The following is a 20,068-nucleotide window of genomic DNA, read 5'->3' as shown; positions in this document are numbered from 1 at the left end:
ACAAATATAGCTGCAAAGAAGTCTTAGAATTTACAAACATTTCCATGCCTATCTTCTGATCTTCAATATCACCCACCCTGTAGCATAAGTAAGGCACATAAATCTCTACTCCGCACTGAAGAAATTAAGGATATGAGAAAGGAAACGATTCAAGCTCCCTGCTCTGGGTCCTCAGTCTTTGAACACAGGCGAATCCCTCCTCCTATACCCACTTCCCCATTCTCACTTCCCAACTTTGAATGGCAAGGCCATGTCCTGTTCACTGCTCTGGACTACTGAAGCACTGAACATCCTTGCTGCCCGAGTCAGGTGTTCCAATGCCTATGTCAATCGCCTTGCCACCGCAGCAAAATGGTTACAATGCCCAACTTTACAAATGTGAACTGAGAAAACCTACTTGGATGTATAAATCATCTAACAGCTCAGCTACACATGTAACAGCTCAAAACAGACGTAAAGATGGAAGGATGGGATCATCTGACTAGCAGTGTTAGGTTTGCTTTAAGAACAGTTAAGAATCATTTGTCATTAGTATGCTGAGATGTATAAACAATTATTTCTCAAATGCTTAGAAGTAGATGGTTAAATGTGTAAGGACATATGGATATGTCAATATACTGTTTTCTTTTTAAAAAATCATCATTCCCATTTAACAGATGAGGAAACTGAGGCTTAGCTAGGGTAACTTGCCCCAAATCACAGAGCTGATGAAGTGGCAGGACGAGGCCTGGCATCATCCCAGACTAACCCCAGCAGTTGTTCTTACCACTCTGCTAAATTCTCCCTCTTGTTAAATGATGCTTATAACAGGGTGGCAAGCATGAAGGCTCATTGTTTGCTTCTTAATATTTTTCAAGAAGAAAAGTATGACAATAATATAGAGATTCCATTTTGTAAGGAAGACAAGTATTTTTTCTTAAATCGCTTAAGGGGTTCCCCGTAATCTTGCTTATATCATTTAAATGCTCCTAAGTCCTTCCCTTCAAAGATCACTCTGAAGATAAAGCTTCCTTACCCAAAATACAGGAAATATGAAATAGTGAGGTTCAGATTAGGAAGATGCTGTTGGCCTTTCATAATTGCTGCCAAGAAGGCAGTTGAAAGGCTAGCTGTGTGTGGGCACGGGATGAGTCCTCTGGCGCTCTGCCCCTCACGGTGAGGACGAAATGAAATCATGCTTATAAAGAGCTTAGGACGAGGCCTCCTAAATGTTAATTATCTTCATCATTATTGTTGTTAAAACAGCTACTATGACATTCCTTCCAGCTGATGATGTACATCTCGGCTCATTTTTCCAAACTAGGCTAGATAATCACTAATACCTACACTTACTGGACTGCCCATGACCCTCTCCCCAGTAGCTGTTATCACAAAGGTGGGGGCTGCTTAGAAACAAGGGACCTCTTAAAATCAAGAATTGCTGGATTTAGGTCAGTTCAGGCAGGTTATTTTTACCTTATTTTTTCTTCCTCTAGTCCTAGTGACATGAAAGCATCAACAACAAACACGTAACCCCCCTTTTTCAGGGCTCAGGAAAATTGGGAACGAAGACTAGAGGTCCTTCACTGCCTCCATCCATTCCAGAGGAATGGGTGCTCTCGGTAGAGAGCCTAGCCCAGGAAGTAAAACCGCTCTTTACAGATTAAGTTTCTGCAAAAACACCCTCTTGCTGCCAGGGTCCAAATGCTGGCTCCTGACGACAACAGAAGAAAGAGTTTTCTGTTGTGGCCTTTGAAACACAAAAAAAATAGATCACAAAACAGAAACACTGATTGTAGTTGCAGTTATCAGGAGCTCTGGACTACATACTACAAAGGTCTCATTTCAACCAAACTGCCGCTTACGTGAAAAGATAAATTGTGTTTGTTGTTTTTTTTTTCTTAAAAAAAGAAAAACTGTTGGGAGGCCACCAAATTTAAATAGCCAAAGGACTCCAGCCAAGAGTGAAAGAACGTAAACTGGGGTGAAATCACAAGGCCTTGCACCATCTCTGTTTGAAAAGTGGGACTGAATTGTCTGATACCCAAGTCATCTTACATTTCAAACAAATAAACTACCTGAGAGCCAAGTATTACACAAAAGAGTGAGCTTATCTTTTTAGACCAGGATTCTCAAGTGGTATTCTTCCACGTCTCCTTCCACCAGTCTCAGTCCTTTTGACTTTCTGTTGCCTCAATTCCCATTCCTACTGACCCAATTGCTCTGTTCTGTCATGTGAACATAAAGATCCCTGACTGAGGTCTCTGGAGAGCCAAGCCCCATGGGGACACGTAAGTGAAGAAAGGCTTAGCCCCTGCCTTAAAGATCGCAGGAGTTCTGAGGCCCATGTCAGTCACCTTGCCATCTGTATTTGTCTGCTCAGGTTGCCACAACAAAATACCACAGGTTGGGTTGCTTGAAAACAGAAATTTATTTTCTCAAAGTTCTAGAGGCTAGGAAGTCCAAATCAAGGTGCTGGAGGATTTGGTGAGAGCCCGGGTCTTCTGGTAAGGACACTAATCCTATCAGATCAGGACCCCACCCTTAAGACCTCATTTAACCTTAACAAGAGAGAAAAAACGTGCTGTCACAGAGGCATGTTGGGAGTGGGAAGGCTTTGGAAAGAGCAGGGATTTGTCAGGTGGAAGGGGAAACTACAAGTGAGGAAATAAGAATGGTGATGAACACCGCAGTGGGGGCATGAAGCTAAAAAGTGTGAAGAAAGACGAGGTTTGAAAGGCCAGCCAGGACCAGGAGCTGACTCCTCTGCTTACCTGTTCTGGCATTCTCTCAGTTTTACTCTAACCCAGACTGCTAACCACACTGATGTATAACCCTCCTCCTTCCAGGTCTAAACCGAGGGCCTAGGCAAATCCATGCCCACAATATGCAGGACAGGGTACATGTCCAGACAAAAGAAGGGAAGAATGGAGGAAGATTTGTCAAAAAACAGCTAGATCAAAAGCATTCAAGACCTCAAAGGTCAGGACTGTTCCACACAATGGTCAGTGTTATTTTATTAAACAAAGGCCAAATATTGTCCCTCTGCCCCTAACTCTCCACTGGCTTCTTACCTCACTTAGAGTAAAAGCCAAGGTTTTTACCAAGAATGTTCTAGTCTCAGGACTTCTACAACCACTGTTCTGTTTCTCTGACTGAAAGCTTCTTCCCCAGGAGAGGGCATGGCTCCTTCTCTCATTTCCTTCAGGCCCCCAGCCCTCCTACTGAAAATGCTAACACTCACCTCAGACATTTCATGCCCACTAGCCTGCCTCATTTTTTTCTCCTGAGCACTAATCAAGAAGATTCCTTGTATTTGACTTATTACTGTCTGTCTTCCCCATTAAACTGTAATGTATGCTGCATGTGGGCAAGGCTTTTAGTGTTTTGTTCCATACAGTTTATCAGTATCTTGAACAGTGTGTGGCACATAATATACGAGGTGCTCTGTAGCGATGTGCTGAGGAAGTGACAGTATCCTCACGGTTCTGGGCCCTCTGGTCCTCTGCAACCAGGCAAAGAAATAAATGTACGAAGGACTACTTATCTAAAGAGTAAGGTGGAGCGGAGATGAAGATATCTCTGTGGAAAAAAGATTCCCAAGTCTTTACCACAGGCCAAGTAAGCAGGAAAAGATCTAAAACAAGAAACGAAGATCCCTGACAATAAGGAGTGAACATCTGAACAGGAATTCATAATCAACCCATGAGGCAATCCGAGGGTATGCAAGACATTAACACCAAAGATGTCACCTTAAAATAACAAGCTCCTTCCCCTTTTCTGAGTGCTCACTACGTGGCTGGCACAATCACGCACTCAATCTCATTCAGCCCTCATAGTCCTGACAAGGCGCTGTCACCATTAGCTGTGTTTTACAGAGGAAGCCGAGCGCAGAGGTGTAAAGAGTTTAGCTGAGAGAAGTAGCAGAGCTGGGATTTTAAACGGAGTGCTCCTGGTTCCAGAGGCTTTGCCTCACCTACCCAGCTTTCAGCCAGTAAGAACTGAGGAAGGGAAGTCACTCTCCTGAAGGGAGAAGCCTGGGCCTTGCAAGAGAGCTCGGGCCTCTGCACAGGTGTTAAAGGGACAAAGCCCAGGAGCCAGGAAGGCTTGACAAATGGGGCCCCAGCAACTGAGAGGCCCAACTACAGCAGAAGGTGCGTCTCAGACAGTGCCAATAATGGTTAATAGCAGCAAATGCTAACTGATCATTTATAGCCTTCCAGGTACTAGTATTAGGTCTTTAACATACTGAATCATCTCAAGACTCAAAGTATTATTCTTTATCTTCATTTTACAGTCAAGGAAACTGAGTCACAAAGAGGTTAAACTTTTGTTCAGAAGCAGCAGAGCAAAGGTCTGAACCCAGGCAGTTTGGCTCCAGGTTCATTCATCCTGAGCAGATTATTCAGTGGCAAGAAACTAAAGGGGAAAGGCCGCCAAACATAACACATACCGGCACAGGCACACGGTCCCACAGACATAAGGCAAAGTCTTCAATGGGCTTCCCTGTGGCCCATCCCACATTACCAACAACACTTGCACTCTGCACTCTCCCCATCTCCACCTCCTGCTTTGATCTGCCCTGATGTGTTTGTTGTCTGGCTGTCTCCCAAAGGCCTCTGATCTAATGGCAAGCATTTTCCCCTGAAGATGCTACCCTCAATTAGCGGTGAAATTTAAATCTGCCATGCAGAAAGCACTTTGCTCATTTACGCAGGCAAATGAGCTAAACCAGAAGGAAGGTCACAGCTGTAAGTATTCTGTCAAAGACCATTTTTATAGAGGGCTTCCATTTGTGTAGAGGAGACAGGGCCACCTCTGACCTGCAAACAATGAAGACAAGCTGATCTACAGCCACAGCCCTGAAGTCCTGGCCACAGGGCTTCCAGATCACCCTCAGAGATACGAGGGGAAGAGCCTGCTGCTGGACACTGCCTCGTCTTTCTTCCCCTCCCCAACGGCCCACAGGGCTGAACCTTTCATTTTGGAGTCTCACTGCTAGTTGTCAATAAGAACAACTTATCTGTGCTACCAATGGCCAAAAGTTAATCAGAGGGCAATGCCCTATGGTGACCGGGCAAGTAAAAACCATGGCGTTATCAAGATCACTGCTAACCACAGTCTCAACTCTGAAACCACAGCAAAGAGCAGAGCTATACCACGAGGTCCTGGAAAGATTCAAGATTATTCCAGCCAGGCACACTTTGCAGATGGGAAAAATCCGGCTGCTCAAAGAAAGGGTGAGATAGCTTTGTGTACCCACACACCCCCTTGCCAGGACCCCCTGTATCCCTTAAAAGGTAGGAAATACAAAGCCACAAATAGGTAGCAGAACTCCCCTTACTGGTTTAGCTCTCAGCCCCGTAGATTATTACCCCTCAGGGACTGATACGTGCTTCAAAACATCTTTTAAACCATCATGTTCACATGCTAAAATTAATTATTAAAAACTGTCTCACTCCTGGCTACATATCTGAAGTCCATGAGCACACACAAATGCACCAAAATTCATGTATAAAAATGTCCTTAGCAGCATTATTCACAATAGCCCCAAATTAGGAACTGCCCAAATGTCCGTGAAGAGTTAGAATGAATAAATAAATTGTGGGTTATTCACACGATAGAATAGTATACAGCAAAGAGAATAAATGATCTACAATCACACACAACCATGGATAAATTTATAAATTCAACCACAGATGAACTCAAGATATAATGCTGAGTAAAAGAAGCCAGACCAAAACTACATTTGATCTGAGTTCATTTTTAAAGAACAAATTAGGCAAAACTAGCCTGGCTGGGTAGCTCAGTTGGTCAGAGTATCATACCGATACACCAAGGTTGCAGGTCCAATCCCTGGTCAGGGCACACACAAGAAACAACCAATGAATGCATAAATAACTGGAATAACAAATTAATGTTTCTCTTTCTTTCTCCCCTTCCCCTCTGTCTAAAAAACCATAACTTAAAAAAATTGCAGGCAAAACTATTCCATAATGGTTAGATACCAAGTAGCGGTTATACCTCGTAAGAGGATTCTGGGGTGGGGCTGGGGCTGGGGCTGGACATCTCCTGTTTCTTGACTTGGGTGCTTGTTACACCAGGTGTGTTCCATTTGTGGCTATTCATTGAGCTGTACTTATGAGGAGTATACTTTTCTTAATGGATGCTACACTTAGTGAGTTTTTAAACACTGCCTACAGACATTGTCCAATCTCATTTCTTACTGTTTGGAGGAATATCCTGTGTGGCTTTCCACACCACAGCAAGTCAGTGACAGGAGCCACCAAAATGATGGCTATCAATGACTGGTTGATTACTGTGGACCAGGCATTCTAAGAACATTATAAACAGGTGTTTATTCAGTTCAAAAAAAACTGCCTTTTGAAGGCGCTATTATTTTTATTCCCAACTTGAAGGAACAGGAAAATGACGTTTAAATAGCTTAAGGCCAGCTACTGCATGGGAAAGGCAGGATGCCAGGGTGACCCCAAAGCTCACGGACTTGATTATGTAAGTGGGAAATGGGTTCACATTATACATGCAGAGGTTGCATTAGGCCTCCAAACTTTTTTCCATGACCCTGACCTTTTTATTGAGTCTAGGCCACCTATCTTGTATCACATTCTGAATTTAACTGATTGTTTCCTCATGATAAGCTTCAGATTAAGCATTTCTGGCACGGAGGCACACAAAGTTAGCCTGAATTGCCAGTGGTGGGTGTCAGGGCTGATCACCTTGTTAAAGTAGTCACCTCCACACTTCTCCATTATAAACGTAAATTTCTCTTTCTAATTGGTAGTGAATGTGTTGGTTGATATTCTGAAGCCATGCAAATAGCAAGTTCCCAGAAAACCTTTCCACAGTGATTCAGTGTTTGTCTCCTTTCTTCCTCCCTTCTCCCCTCCCTAAAAATAAATAAATAAAATCTTTTAAAAAAATCGACTATTGATAAATAATTTATATATTGTACAATAAACTGTATCCATTAAAAAAGTACATCATTTGGGCTTTCTGATTCATCATCTGTAGTGGAACTGCCACCAAGATGCAGATTTTCCTGAAAACCCTTACAGAGAAGGCCATCACTTTTGAGGTTGAACCCTCAGATGCGATAGAAAATGTAAAGGCCAAGGTAAGGAAGGAACTCCTCCTGATCAGCAAAGACTGATCTTTGCAGGCAAGCAACTGGGAGATGGGCATACTTTGTCAGACTACAACATTCACAAGGAGGCCACTGTGCATCTTGGGTTGAGACTTCGTGGTGGGGCTAAGAAAAGGAAGACATCTCATACCACTCCCAAAAAGAATAAGCGTAAGAAAAAGAAGGGTAAGCCGGCTGTCCTGAAATACTACAAAATAATGAGAATAGCATAAATCAGTCACCCTCATCGGTAGTGCCCTTCAGGTGACCGCGGTGCTGCAGTTTTCATGGCCGGCCACTTCAACAGACATTATTGGGGCCAATGTGGTCTGACCCATTGCTTCAACAAACCAGAAGACAAGTCGTTGTATATGGGTTAGTAAAAGACATGAACAAACCAAAAACAATTATACAATTTGGTTACTGAACTATGTATACAGGAGTGAAATCATCACCATAATCAAGATATAAAACATTTTCATGGCCCCTAAAAGTTTTCCCATACCCCTCTGCAATCAATTCTTGCCCCTCCCAGCTCCCAGGCAACCACCAATAAGCCTGCTGTCCCTTTAGATTAGTCTGCAGTTTCCAGAGCTGGGTTTAACTGGAATCATAACCTGTAGTCCTTGTGTCTGGCTTCTATCACTCTCAGCTTTTAATGAGTTCATCTTCAACCATGTTGGTGCATGCAGCAGGAATTCGTTCCTTTTGGCTCCCGAGTAGTATTCCAGTGGATGGCTAGACCAGCTCATTTATTAACCTGTGGATGGATGGTTTCCAGTTTGGGATTTCAAGAACAAAGCTGTTGAAAATAGCTGAGTACAAGTCTTTGTGTGGACATGTCTTCACTTCTCTTAGGCAAATACCTATGAGTGGTAAGTGTATGTTTAACTTAAAAAAAAAAAAAGATTTTATTTATTTTTAGAGAGAGGGGAAGGGAGGGAGAGAATCATCAATGTGCCCCCTACTGGGGACCTGGCCTGCAACCCAGGCATAAGCCCTGGCCCAGAATCCAACCAGCAACCTTTTGGTCTGCAGGCCAGCACTCAATCCACTGAGCCACACCAGCCAGGGCTGTTTAACTTTTAATAAACTACCAAAGAATTTTCCAAAGTGAGTTTATATACCCATTTATATTCCCAGCAGCAGTGGGCAAGGGTTCCAACTGCCCCAGATCATCAATTGGTGCTCCTGTTTGTCACTTTATTCCCCAGTGATTTTAAAATTCAGTAAGGTTCCTTACTTGAACTTGTTATGCATCTGTGTGATTACGTCTATCTCCATTACCCCTGGACCTTGTAAGAGAAAACTTTAGTTCAACACTGCCTAGCATATAGAAGATGCTTAATTAGTATAAATATTCAATAAATATCTGTTAAATAAATAAAATCTGCCACCTCTCCAATGAAAAGATGGCAAACTAAATATTTTTAGACCTAATAGTAACTTATCAGGAAGTTTTTCTACAAACACTTGGTGCTAGATCCTATACTTCCCACTCAACCAGACATGAGGTCAAACTTGACCTGATTCTGCTGCCCCTCAATAAACAGTACCCCAGAAGGCAAACAGAAAAAGGCCTCTCTTGCATTACACAGTCTGCTATGTGCAGGCACTGAAACCCCACGGCAGGTCTGTGTGGCTCAGTCTTACACCCTCTAGCAAAGGGCTTTGAAAACAGAAAATTTCAACCACAGCATTGTGTCCAGGTAGGTGCTATGCTGCCCTGCAGACCAAACCCCGGTTCCATGACCAGGTTTTGTGGGAGATTCCACACCAAAGAGTAAGGAAGAGAATATAAATGCTGCCACCTTCTCTCCAGCCAGGTTAATGCTGGACTTTGATGACACCAAGATCTCCTCATAGTGATGTCCCCTGACCCTCTTTGAAGGGCCAGCTTCCCACCACATCTGGTATCTTAGAGCAACCAAATCTCCTGTGAAATGAGAGCACATCTGCCGAGTGCCCTGTGCAGTGCTTGGACCACAGCAAGCACACAATAAATGTGTCGGGAATAGAAAATGGGAGGGTCAACATAATGGAGGCCATCTCTGGCATTATTGTTTTAATCAGCTGCCAGGCTTCCTTGACTACAGGGAGTTTTCCATTCCACAGGGACTAACTGAAATTAAGATGCAATAATAAAACCGTGGCCTACAGTTATTTATATGATATGGTTTGAATACATTATAAGTTGAGATGGAAATGAGGGGGACTTCTACCTAAATGAAACTGTTTCTCACTGGGAACAACTGCTTTCTTAGCCCTCTGCAGCACTTGCTAGAGGTGCTGGGGATTGGTCACCTCTCAGTGGGCAAAGCAATTAAGAAAAGGACTGCCCCTGTTGCCCTGCACCCTCCCACTGCCAACAGAAAAAGTTAAAAAAATCACAGAAAAAGGGAGATGTTTGGTCTCAGGCATTATTTTAAAAAACCACTTACAGATAATGCTGTTTTTAGTTAAATGACTGGCAAGTGAGCCTGGGCCTGGGGTGGGAAGGGCTGCCACCTGGAAGCTCCCTCAGGAGGTTTCTCCACTGGAGGACAAGAGTATTTCCCCCAACTGTGGGGGGAAAGCCGTGACTCAAAATTGGCCCGGAGACTCAGGATTTAAACCCTTAGTTTTGCGACCACAGTGAGGTGGAAAGATACCGTACTCATCCCGAGAAATTAATCTCAGGAGGATTGTGAGTAGGCTCTAAACCTAGGTACTCCCCTGGACTCCAGTGAGATACACACTGGACCAAACTGAATATGTCTCCTTCCTGCCATGCATAGAGAACTCAGATTAGCAGGGCCAGTGCTCTTGCAGGAGTCACATGGCCTCTGCCAATCTTCCATGTGGGTGAAAACTGGAAGAAAAAGCATTTTGGCCAAAAGATAAAGTCTGTCTGACCCCCAGGAGACCCCTCCCAGTGGTGACCCCAGAGCAGCTGTGGTAGTTAAATGCCCCCCTTCCAGCCTTCCCCTGTAACCAGAGCTGTGAGAGTGAAAATCTAATATCCTATTACCACAGCAAGCACCGAGGCTATCCCTGGGCTGGGGCTAAAAGCATCTGTAAATCAATCTGGAAGCTCTTCTACCAACTGGCAATTTCTTGAACACATTCCAATTTTAGAAAATACAAAACAAGGGTAAATAAACTGTTCCAAAAGCGCAGGAAAAAAGACAGGTGCAAACCAGAGCCACCCCACCCATGGGTTCTGGGCTAACCTCAGAATAAGAGGGGGCAGCTCTAATGTAGAGTCTCAGCAATATGCGCAGGAGCTGCAGACTTGCAGGCGGCAAGGCAGTGGTCCTTTCCTTGTGACCTGTGCTAGGAGGACTTAGCAACGGACTCACAAACCTTGGGGAGGGGACACAGCAGTCACAGGACCCTGCCACAGGCCACCCCTAGACCCTGGAGTTGCCTGCAAACAAAGCTTCTCTCCCGACAAGTCCATAGACCCTGCCTCTAACCAGGTCAACAATTATGAAATAAAGAGATGCCCAAGGTATACAGTATTAAATTAAAATAAACTGCAAACAAGCTGCACAACAGTATGCACATGATCTCATGTTTTTAAACATTTTGGGGGGCAGTATTAGCAGAAAAGATACTCCAGCTATGCCCTGGCTGGCGTAGCTCAGTGGATTGAGCACAGGCTGCAAACCAAAGTATCGCAGGTTCGATTCTCAGCCAGGGCACATGCATGGGTTGCAGGCCACAGCCCCCAGCAACCGCACACTGATGTCTCTGTGTGTGTCTCTCTCTCTCTCTCTCTCTGTCTCTCCCTCCCCCCCTTCCCTCTCTAAAAATAAATAAATAAATCTTAAAAAAAAAAAAGACACTCCAGCTATTACTGCAGACTACTGGAGATTGGGATTATAAGGGACTTTCTGTCACATACCTATAGAACATCTATGGACATTTATAATAATTGGAATTTTAAATAGTAAATGATTATATTGCTCTTATAAGTAGAAAAATATTTGTAATACATGGAATGGTTCAAGCTGTCACAAATCATAATGGTCATGCCACCCCCTCCTCACCACAAGGTTCTGGTTTGTTTTGTTTTCCACAGTGCCACTGGCTGTGACACTGGCCGGGAAGACGCAGGTGGGTGGCAATGAAGGCCTAAAGGAGAGGGATACTGGGTTTCCTCCCCACCACTGCCCGCAAGAGCATAAACTCCCCAAGCACTGCCCTTGAAAGTGATGATGCAATATGTTATTTGCCAGAACAAGCAAAGTGCCAAGGTGTATGAGACAGATACAAAAACAGGGAAATGACTTTCGACTTTGAACTGCATGGGGCAGGCCTGGAAAACAAGCTTCATTTGAGGTATCATTTCCAATCAGCTACAAGTGACTGCCATGGGGTCAATGGCAATTTCTACCAAGAATAAGAGGGAGAGATGGGACAGGGAGGTCAAGTGGCAGCACAGGCTTTCCCTAAGGAAAGTGCGTGTCAGTGGGGGCTGGGAAAAACTGAATCCATAATTCATCCATCATTCCATGAAACCCTAGAGTGCCCCCACGCCCCACTCACAGGTGTGCCCTGTCCAAGGAGAAACACAGCATCTTCCATTCCAGCCCTCTGCTCAGACAGGAGCCGCATGATGAGGTGGCTACGGATGGTGTCAGAAGGGGCTAGGGATGATGGAGAGGCACAGACAGCACACCACACAAAGGGACATTATACAAGACAACTGTCTGGACTCTTCAAAAAAGGTCGTCATTAAAAAACAAGGTGGGGGGAACAGAGAGAACTGTTCTGGGCTAACAGAGATGAAGAGGCAATAGCTGAATGCACTATGAATATTAATTGGCTCCTGGAACAAAAAGTCAGCTGTAAGAGATGGTTTTATGTTAAATGTGTATATTTAAATACAGACTATTTATATAAAACACTATCAAATTAATGCTACAGTTCTTAAAAGTGGTGCTACTACAGTCATGGAGGAAAAGTCCTGAAGCTCAGGGACCTATGATGAGACTTTCAGGAACACGGTGACACAGGGTCTGCAGCTTGCTCTCCAATCGTTCAGCAACTATAAAAATTAAGGGAGAACCGGGAAATGTGGCAAATGTCAACGATTGGCGAGTACTAGGTCACTGTTGTATTACTCTTACAACTTTGCAATGGGTTTTACAATTTTTCAAATTTGAAAGATGGGGAGGAAAGAAAAACATCACGGATGTTTACATGTAATGGTAAAGTCTGACAAGCCACGGGAAGGAAGGCCAAATGTACGGAGGGCGCCGCTCACATCGATGACTGGCACACACTGAGCACTCCTGTGTGCCAGGCCCACGCCCAGCGCCTCACGGGCAAGCTCCACGCACCCCCACAGCAGCCCTGGGAGGAAGGTCCTGCCATCACCCTCAGTTTACGGAGGAGCAAACGGCAGGACAAAGACTCACACCCCAGTCTAATTAGATCTGAAGCTCTGTATCACTATTCTAAAACGTCTCCCTAGCTAATCTGTTTCTTTATTTTAAAGAACACCAGGAGAAAATGCTATACAGGCCAAACAACAGAGGAATGATTAAATGATCTGTGATAGAGTTGTTTAACGGAATAAGATGCAGCCATTAAAAGCCATGTTTTCCGAGAGTCTGATGACTGGAGCATGCTCACAAAACAATGCCTGGTTTAAAAAGCAGTGGTTCTGAAGATATGGTCCTCTAACCCAACTCCTGGTTACTGAATTCTTTTGCTGCAGGAAAACAGGAGTCAGTAAGCTGGTGGGTGAATTCAGGGCTCTTTTGCCTCATCTAAGTTATGCTAAAAAAAATTTTGAGAACTGTCACACCGCTATTTTGAATTATGTAAAAGTAAAAACTTATATACATGTGCAAAGAAAGCAGATTGTAAGGAAATATATCAAACCATTAACAGTGGTTTTCAGTAAGTGGAAAGCAATGAATCTTTAAATTCTTTTTCATATTCTTTTGTTTAATTTCTACAAATGAATATACTTTAATAATATAAATAGGAAAAAAGTTCTTTTAGAAAATGGAGTACAGCCCTGGCCAGTGTGGCTCAATTGGTCGGAGCATTGTCCTGTAAACAGAAAGTTCACCAGTTCAGTTCCTGGTCAGGGCACATGTCTGGGTTGTGGGTTCAGTCTCTAGTTGGGAGCACACAGGAGGTGGCCTATCAATGTTTCTCTCTCACATCAGTGTTTTTTTCTCTTTCCCCTCTCTAAAATCAGTGCGCATGTCTTGCGGGGAGGAGGAAGGAAGCAAGCAAGCAGGAAGGAGGGAGGGAGGAAGGAAGAAAATGGGATACACAAGGACCACCTCCCAACACACACACTAAGTTCACAGATACCAGGCTGAATTTCCTCTTCTATAAAAAGTACAAATTAATACCAATGAAGGGAAGGACATGACTAAAATTTAAAAAGACAAAGAAAGAAGAAAACAATAAAATTTAGGTGTTCCAGGTTGGAAACCACTCATTTAATCAACAATTGAATGTATACTGGGTGCCAGGCTCTAGGCAGATGGGAGAACAGAGAATCCTGTTCTCAGGAAATGGAAATGTGCTTGAGAAGAAACACCGGGGAGGCAACACTGAAGTGCTGCCGGGGTGGGGGAGTCCTGAAGAATGAGGACAAGTTCCAGAGGCAGGAGGAATGTGGGACACGTTTCAGACATATGAAGGGCACATGTGAAGCAAAGAAATACTGCTTGGTCTGTGTTCTTCTAATATATTGTTTGTATTCTTGTAAAACAATTTTAAAATTACTGTCTGCTATAAAAGAAAACAGAAAAGGGGCGGTAGAAAAGAGAAAAGAATGAAGGGAGGGGAGAGAAACAGAGGGAGAGGAAGGCAGGGGGACAAGCATAGCACGGCCGTGCTGCATGTGAGAGGGAGGAGTCACGAGTGCAGCCAGCACCTGGTAGGAACGAGGAGGCAAGAAGAGTTTTTCTGTGGAACTGTCACATAATCAGGAGGGACTGAGAAGGAGGGTGATGATGGGGCAATGGAACTGAAGTGGAGGGGGCAGAGCCAAGCTATTTCAAAGTAGAAGCAACTGACTTGGGAACTGACTGGATGAGTCAGAGACGTCCCAGAGGCTCCAAGCTTTCTGGTGACAGGGAGGGCAGTGATGCAGTCTAACAGAGCTTTAGGAGAAGCAGCAGCTTGGCAGCAGACTGTAGGTTCGGTTGAGAAAGTCTTCATACCTGAGCGGGTTCACAAGTAGAAGAGCAAGAGTACAAGTTTGTCACTGGGTGTAAAAAAAAAAAAAAAAAAAAGAAGCTAATCACAACCCGAGAGTGAGAGAAGCCAGGTGATCAGGGCAGGTCAAGCCCACTGCTGTGCTTGGCTAAGGGTGTGCGGGCAACATTCCAGCATCTGGTGCTGCCACAGGCCGGCCACTCAGGGAGGCCACTCACAAAAGGCTCCTCCAGAAGGCGAAGCTCTCCCAGAGAGGAAAATCCTAGCCAACAAATGCTGAAAAAATTACAGAGTTGGAAGAATGACAGTGATCATTGTCTCAGGCCAGAGTCATCAGTGGGTACTAAAACTAGAGGTGAAAGTGTTAGGAGAAATCAGATGCTTACAGTCTCAAAGCACCTCCCCACAAAATACTTATTCATTACAAAGGGGCACAAAAAGCTTTACAGTGGAGAAGCTTGGCAGACACAACCACCTTAATCAAGGGATCAAGGTAGATATCTCCAGTGATGGGACAGACTGACATCACATGCCACCTGGTGTGATGCACTGAGAAGGACGCAACATTGCCTCCCTGCTGCTTCTGCCAAAAATGCAAACCTGAACCTAATTATGAGGAAACATTGAGAAAAACAAAACAAAACACGAAAAACAAAAACTCAAGTTGAGGAATATCCTATAAAATAACTGATCTGCACTCTTTAAAATTACTGAGACAGACCGAATGGTTTAAAGGAGACTAAAGACACTTGACAACTAAACGTAACATGTGGTCTGGGATTAATCCTGGGCCAAAACAAACAAACAAACAAACAAACCAACCAACCAACCAACCAACCAACCCACCCACCCCACAAAACCTGTCTTTTGCTGTAAAGGACATTAATGGAACAACCAATGAATGAAAATATTTATGGATTAGATAGGTTAATACTGCATTAATGTTAATGTTTTAGTTTTCAAAATTGCATGGTGATATAAGAGAATGTTTTTAGGAAATACCCACCGAAGTATTTAGGAGTAAAGGTGCATCATATCTGTAACTTGCAAACATTTCAGAAAAAAGATACAAACATAGAGGGAAAGTGATACAGGGAAAGTGGTAAAATGTTAACATTTGGGAAACCTGAGAATTTTTTGTAACCTTTCATTTGTTACAACTTGTAATTTTTGTAACTTTCCTATAAATCCGAAATTTAAGAAAAAGTAAGGGAAAAAGTGTCACCCCCCCACCTCCTCCCAATGCCACAAACCATCTCTCTAAAATGTTGGTTCAACAAGAGAGGCTTTAATCACTGAACTGCTTTTGTGCCGATTTTCTCTTACCCCAAGGGAGAGGTGACAGGAAGAAACTGATACAAAGACCCATGTCCAAAAGATGGATATTCAAAAAAAGCTTTGGCTACAGGACAGACTAATAAACAAAGCCACAGATCTGCTGTGATTATACAAAGTGCTTGCTATGATTCCACCCTAGAGGGCTGCAGGGAAAATCCTGCAAATAACAATAGCTTTAGCGGGCTTCGACCTGAAACCTAGTTTCCCTGATTCCACACATCCTAAGGAAATACTTATACCAGTCAGTCAACTTAATATAATACTGCTGAAATTAGCAGCAGAGCCTCGCAGACTTTCAGCACAACACAATACTTAATATCACTATAGATAACACTGTAATCAAGAAGAACACATAGGAAGGCCATAATCCCCACCCTGGTTTCAAATCAGTTTAAGCCTATATTCTTGAGCTCAACTATTAATGCTCAAGAATTCACATAACCCCGTGCATGCTGTACCTCCTTCTCCTCGAAGCTCATCAGCTCTGAAAGCATCCAGGAGAAGAAAAAGGGAAAAAATAGCATGAAACTGTATGCTCCAGGGGTTTCAAAAGAGAGGCCAGAAGACACATTATGAAAGCTCTAAGTGGATGAAATAATGAAATAAATGTTTAACATAGGTAAAATTGTGTCACTTCAAGAACAATGCAGAAAATATTTTAAGATAGTGGCCTTTGCAGTGACACCAAGTTATCAGGTTAGTTGAAATGCAGCTGTTTGACCAGAAGATACCCAAGCACTGAGCTGGTTTCTAACTTCAGTATATAAAAAAAAATCTGTCAATATAAGAGTCTCAGGCACCTGATCAGTGGCCAAAGGCTGTAACAGTCACTAGTCATTCATTTTATTAAACCAAAATGTATTATTATTTGTGTCCAGTCTAATGCTGAGGACACAATGAGAAACAAAACCCTTTCTCTACCCTCAAGAAACTGACCAACAGGCTGCATGCTATGACAGGGAACTGAAGGGACACAGAAGGGACCTGGGTCAGCCACAACCGCAGCCCTGAGGACAGGACTGCTCCACGTTCTGAAAGCTCTACCAGACCCCACACCAGAGCCTCACAGCTATGGAGATGCAGAGGGGACACGGAGAGCTGCTGGGAAGGATCAGCTCCTTCTCAGCAAGCATCCATTGCACACTCAACGAGAGCTGATCCCAGAATCTCCGGGTGGCTCAGACCCCGGAAAGGGTCCTGCAGACAGTGAGAGCTGTAACTGGCTCTGAGGTAATGTGCTTACCTGTGGCTTCAATGTACTCAATGCATCTCTCAATAAAAACAGGAATTGGCTTCTCTGGAGTCACGACGGTTGTTAAGGGGACCCCAAAATAGTTACTCTCCCAGGTTGCCTTCGTGATGGATGGCCGGGGTTTGGGCTTTGGTTTCTGTTCAGGAAGAGAGAAAAGCAAGCAGAAAAACAAAGTGAGTCTCATCACACACCCACACGCCAGGAAGGCCTCCAAAAGGGAACTCACAGTGGTGTGGAAACTACTGTACAGGTTCCAAGCAAGATACAGACCCACTTGTTCATCTGATTTTGTATTTTCTAGCCTCCAAACATTGCACAAGATGCCAGCAAGGTATCACACAACCACACTCTGACCATGAGAAACAAAGGTGTTTACAAGAAGTGGGCCACGTTTATTTAATAACAGTGAGATGACTATCTACATCCTTTATCAGGGGTGCACTGGCATAAACAGGAAGTTTTCCAAACACCCTGAATGGGTAATAGATGTTATATACTCAAAGATGGCTAAACTGTTAAAAAGATAAAAGATGGAACTGAAAACTATTAATTTCCTCTTTAAAGAACAGAGATAGGGCCCTGGCTGGTGTGGCTCAAGTGTTACCCAGTGCCCGCCTGCAAACCAAAGGGTTGCCACTTCCATTCCCACTCAGGGTACATGTCTGGGTTGCGGGCTCACGAGAGGCAACTACACATTGATGTTTCTCTTCCTCCCTTCCCTTCTCTAAAAATAAATAAATAAAATCTAAAAAAAAAAAAAAAAAAAGAACAGAGATAGGCATGTATTCTACTAGGGCTGAAAGCTCTCAGTAAGAATTGCCTTCTATATCAGCCTGGTGTTAAAGGCTTCTGCATTAGAAAAGGGTAAAACTAACTCATCAAATGTAATAAAGAAGATGTAACTCTTCGTCTTTTCTTCCCTAGCATCTTCCTCATGCAGTAGGCAGATCAACTACTTGAGAGCTTACTATGTACCAAGCAAGTCCCAAATATTATTTATTTAAAAATAAAGAAAAAATTTATTGACACTATTACAGATGTCCTCCATCCTCCCCCGTTTGCCCCCGTCCACCCAACCGCCTCCTCCCCCCACCCCTGCCTCCCCATCATTACATTGCTGTGTCTGTGGGCTATGCATATATGTTCTCTGACTAATCTCTTCCTGCCCACCCCCAATATTATTTCTCTTAAACTTCATTGACATTCCATTTTACCAAGGAAAAATGTCACGTGCCTAAATGATACAACTAGTAAGTAACAGTGCTGGGATTCAAACCCAGGAGGTTCTGTCTCCAAAGGCCCTGGTATTTTGTCCGTGGGTCTTGATGACTATTAGGAGTTACCCAGATTGTAATGTACCCTTAATCAATTATCCAATCATCTGGTTACTGCCTGCCTATCCCAAGAACTTTCTGAAGAAAGCAATGAAACACAGTGGGTCAAGAGCACAGGTTTTGCAGTCAGACAGAACTGACATGGACAGTAACTGAATTTTCTAGGACTCTGCTTCTTCACCTGTAGAATGGGATTCTCAACACCCACACCCACAGATCTGTTGTGAATCCGGAATGAAGTACTGCATATCAAGAACTTAAGCAAGTGTCTGCTACAAAGTAAATATTTAATTGATGGAGGCTAAATTTCCTAGCTAACTTAGATTGTTAGAACACATCCTTGTCTGGTTCTAGTATTGAGTGAGGGTGGAGAGGAAGTATAAATTAAAATTTATTGTCTACTTACTAGAACTATAGTTAGAAGCCTTTATGATGATTAGAAATAACTTCCTTGTAGGTTCTCTTAGAAGTTCCATTTTTTTCCCCTTAATACCAGTCTCAGTTTTATTGAAGAACAGTTGTTGCTGTTTATTTTGACAGGCAAATTCTGCCAAGTTGGGATTAGTAAAATGAAAAAAGAATGTCACTGAAACCCAGACAGTCATCTTTCTACATTCAGAGATTCTAGAGTTAACAGGTCACACAGTACGGAGAGAACACTGCTGGATTCACTGTTATCCGGCTGCAGCCACACATAATGATGAAGGCACTCACCCCGTCTTCCTTCAGTAAGGGTTTTCCTTTTATTGGATGAGTACTGTATGCTAGGCACAGAGCCGCCTCCACTCCATCATACCATTTCACCTTGAGAGCAGGGTGCTGTCCCTGAAATACTAATCACTTGGCTGAAGTCACAGAACTTGCCTGTCAGGATTCAAACCCAGGTCTATTAGACCCCAAAGCTTAACTGTTTTATATTGTACTTCATGTAAGTAGAAGATGCTAGAGAAATGGTCTAGATTGGTTATTTTATTTAGAAATATATCATAAATCATTAATTTGTTTTTCCTTACTTCTTTGTAAAAAATCTGAAGTCAGAGACTGCTGGCCTCAGGCAGCCTGTACGAGGAGAACGGCAGCCAATCCCCAAAACCTTGAGGTTGTGTCACTGGTCCCCCACAGAGTGAGCATGTTGCAGTGGGCCAGGGCCAGGCTTTGTGGAGTGCGTGGCTCTTCTCTGGGACCCCAGGATCCATTCACATTGCATTACAATCCTCCATACTGACTCAGTCAGCTGTTAGCAGGCTGTATGAAGATTGGATTGTCTTTGCCTTTGGGTTGTTACTTCAGATAATGTCAACCAGCAGCCCGGAAATGGCTTGTTCCCTCTTTCATGTATATATTTTATTCTCAGCTGATTTTTTTTTTTTTGCCACTGTTCGTATGCACAGGAAGTCCTCAAAGAATCTCAGACTAAACAGGAAGCGATCTGTTCCCACACAAAGGGTTCCACAAGGAATGAGAGTGGGCAGGACAAGGAAGGGAACAGCTGACCCCAACCTGGAAGCCAGATTGGTGGATTGTATGCAGAGACCCCTAAATACGTTTAGGTTTATAGGTTGTACATGTTTATGAGTAAACCTTCCAAATTGCTCTTACTAACCTGAAAATCAATCCCATTGCTGGAGATACACCTGGGTCCATTTGCCTTGATCCTATTTGGTTACCCCCCTCTTCAGTAGATATTTTAACAAAGGCCAAAATTTCAGTTGTATTCCTGTGGTTTTAGGACATTTCCTATTTGTTTAAAGCATTTTTTCCTCATGTGTGTTTCAAAATAAAGGAACTGAATAATTTTGGAGCAAATATCTCAATAATGTTTGAGCATGGGTTTTGGAAGAAGGG

General features: G+C 43.4%; 1 protein-coding gene and 1 pseudogene across 2 annotated transcripts in view; one reads left to right on the top strand and one right to left on the bottom strand.

The window, feature by feature from the left end:
• The window catches only part of ARHGAP35 (Rho GTPase activating protein 35), a 113,544-nt gene that overhangs the window by 39,609 nt on the left and 53,867 nt on the right, over positions 1–20,068 (bottom strand). Inside the window, exons 3-4 of one of the 2 annotated variants that reach the window (XM_045845062.1) lie at positions 16,881–17,025; positions 7,779–7,883 (exon numbers count right to left, since the gene is read on the bottom strand). In XM_045845062.1, coding sequence (XP_045701018.1) covers positions 7,879–7,883; positions 16,881–17,025 — 150 coding nt within the window. In that variant the 3' untranslated portion in view covers positions 7,779–7,878. Of the gene's footprint in view, positions 1–7,778; positions 7,884–16,880; positions 17,026–20,068 lie in introns of those variants that run through there. The other variant, XM_045845061.1, reaches the window with a different exon arrangement.
• On the top strand, positions 7,028–7,503 carry LOC123823064 (annotated as a pseudogene).

This window comes from Phyllostomus hastatus, unplaced genomic scaffold, assembly GCF_019186645.2.
Source record: "Phyllostomus hastatus isolate PE091 unplaced genomic scaffold, TTU_PhHast_1.1 phas_contig_468, whole genome shotgun sequence".
In the NCBI taxonomy this organism is placed as follows: Eukaryota; Metazoa; Chordata; class Mammalia; order Chiroptera; family Phyllostomidae; genus Phyllostomus; species Phyllostomus hastatus.
Note: the sequence above shows the minus strand (reverse complement) of the source record. Positions and strands in the feature narration are given on the sequence as shown.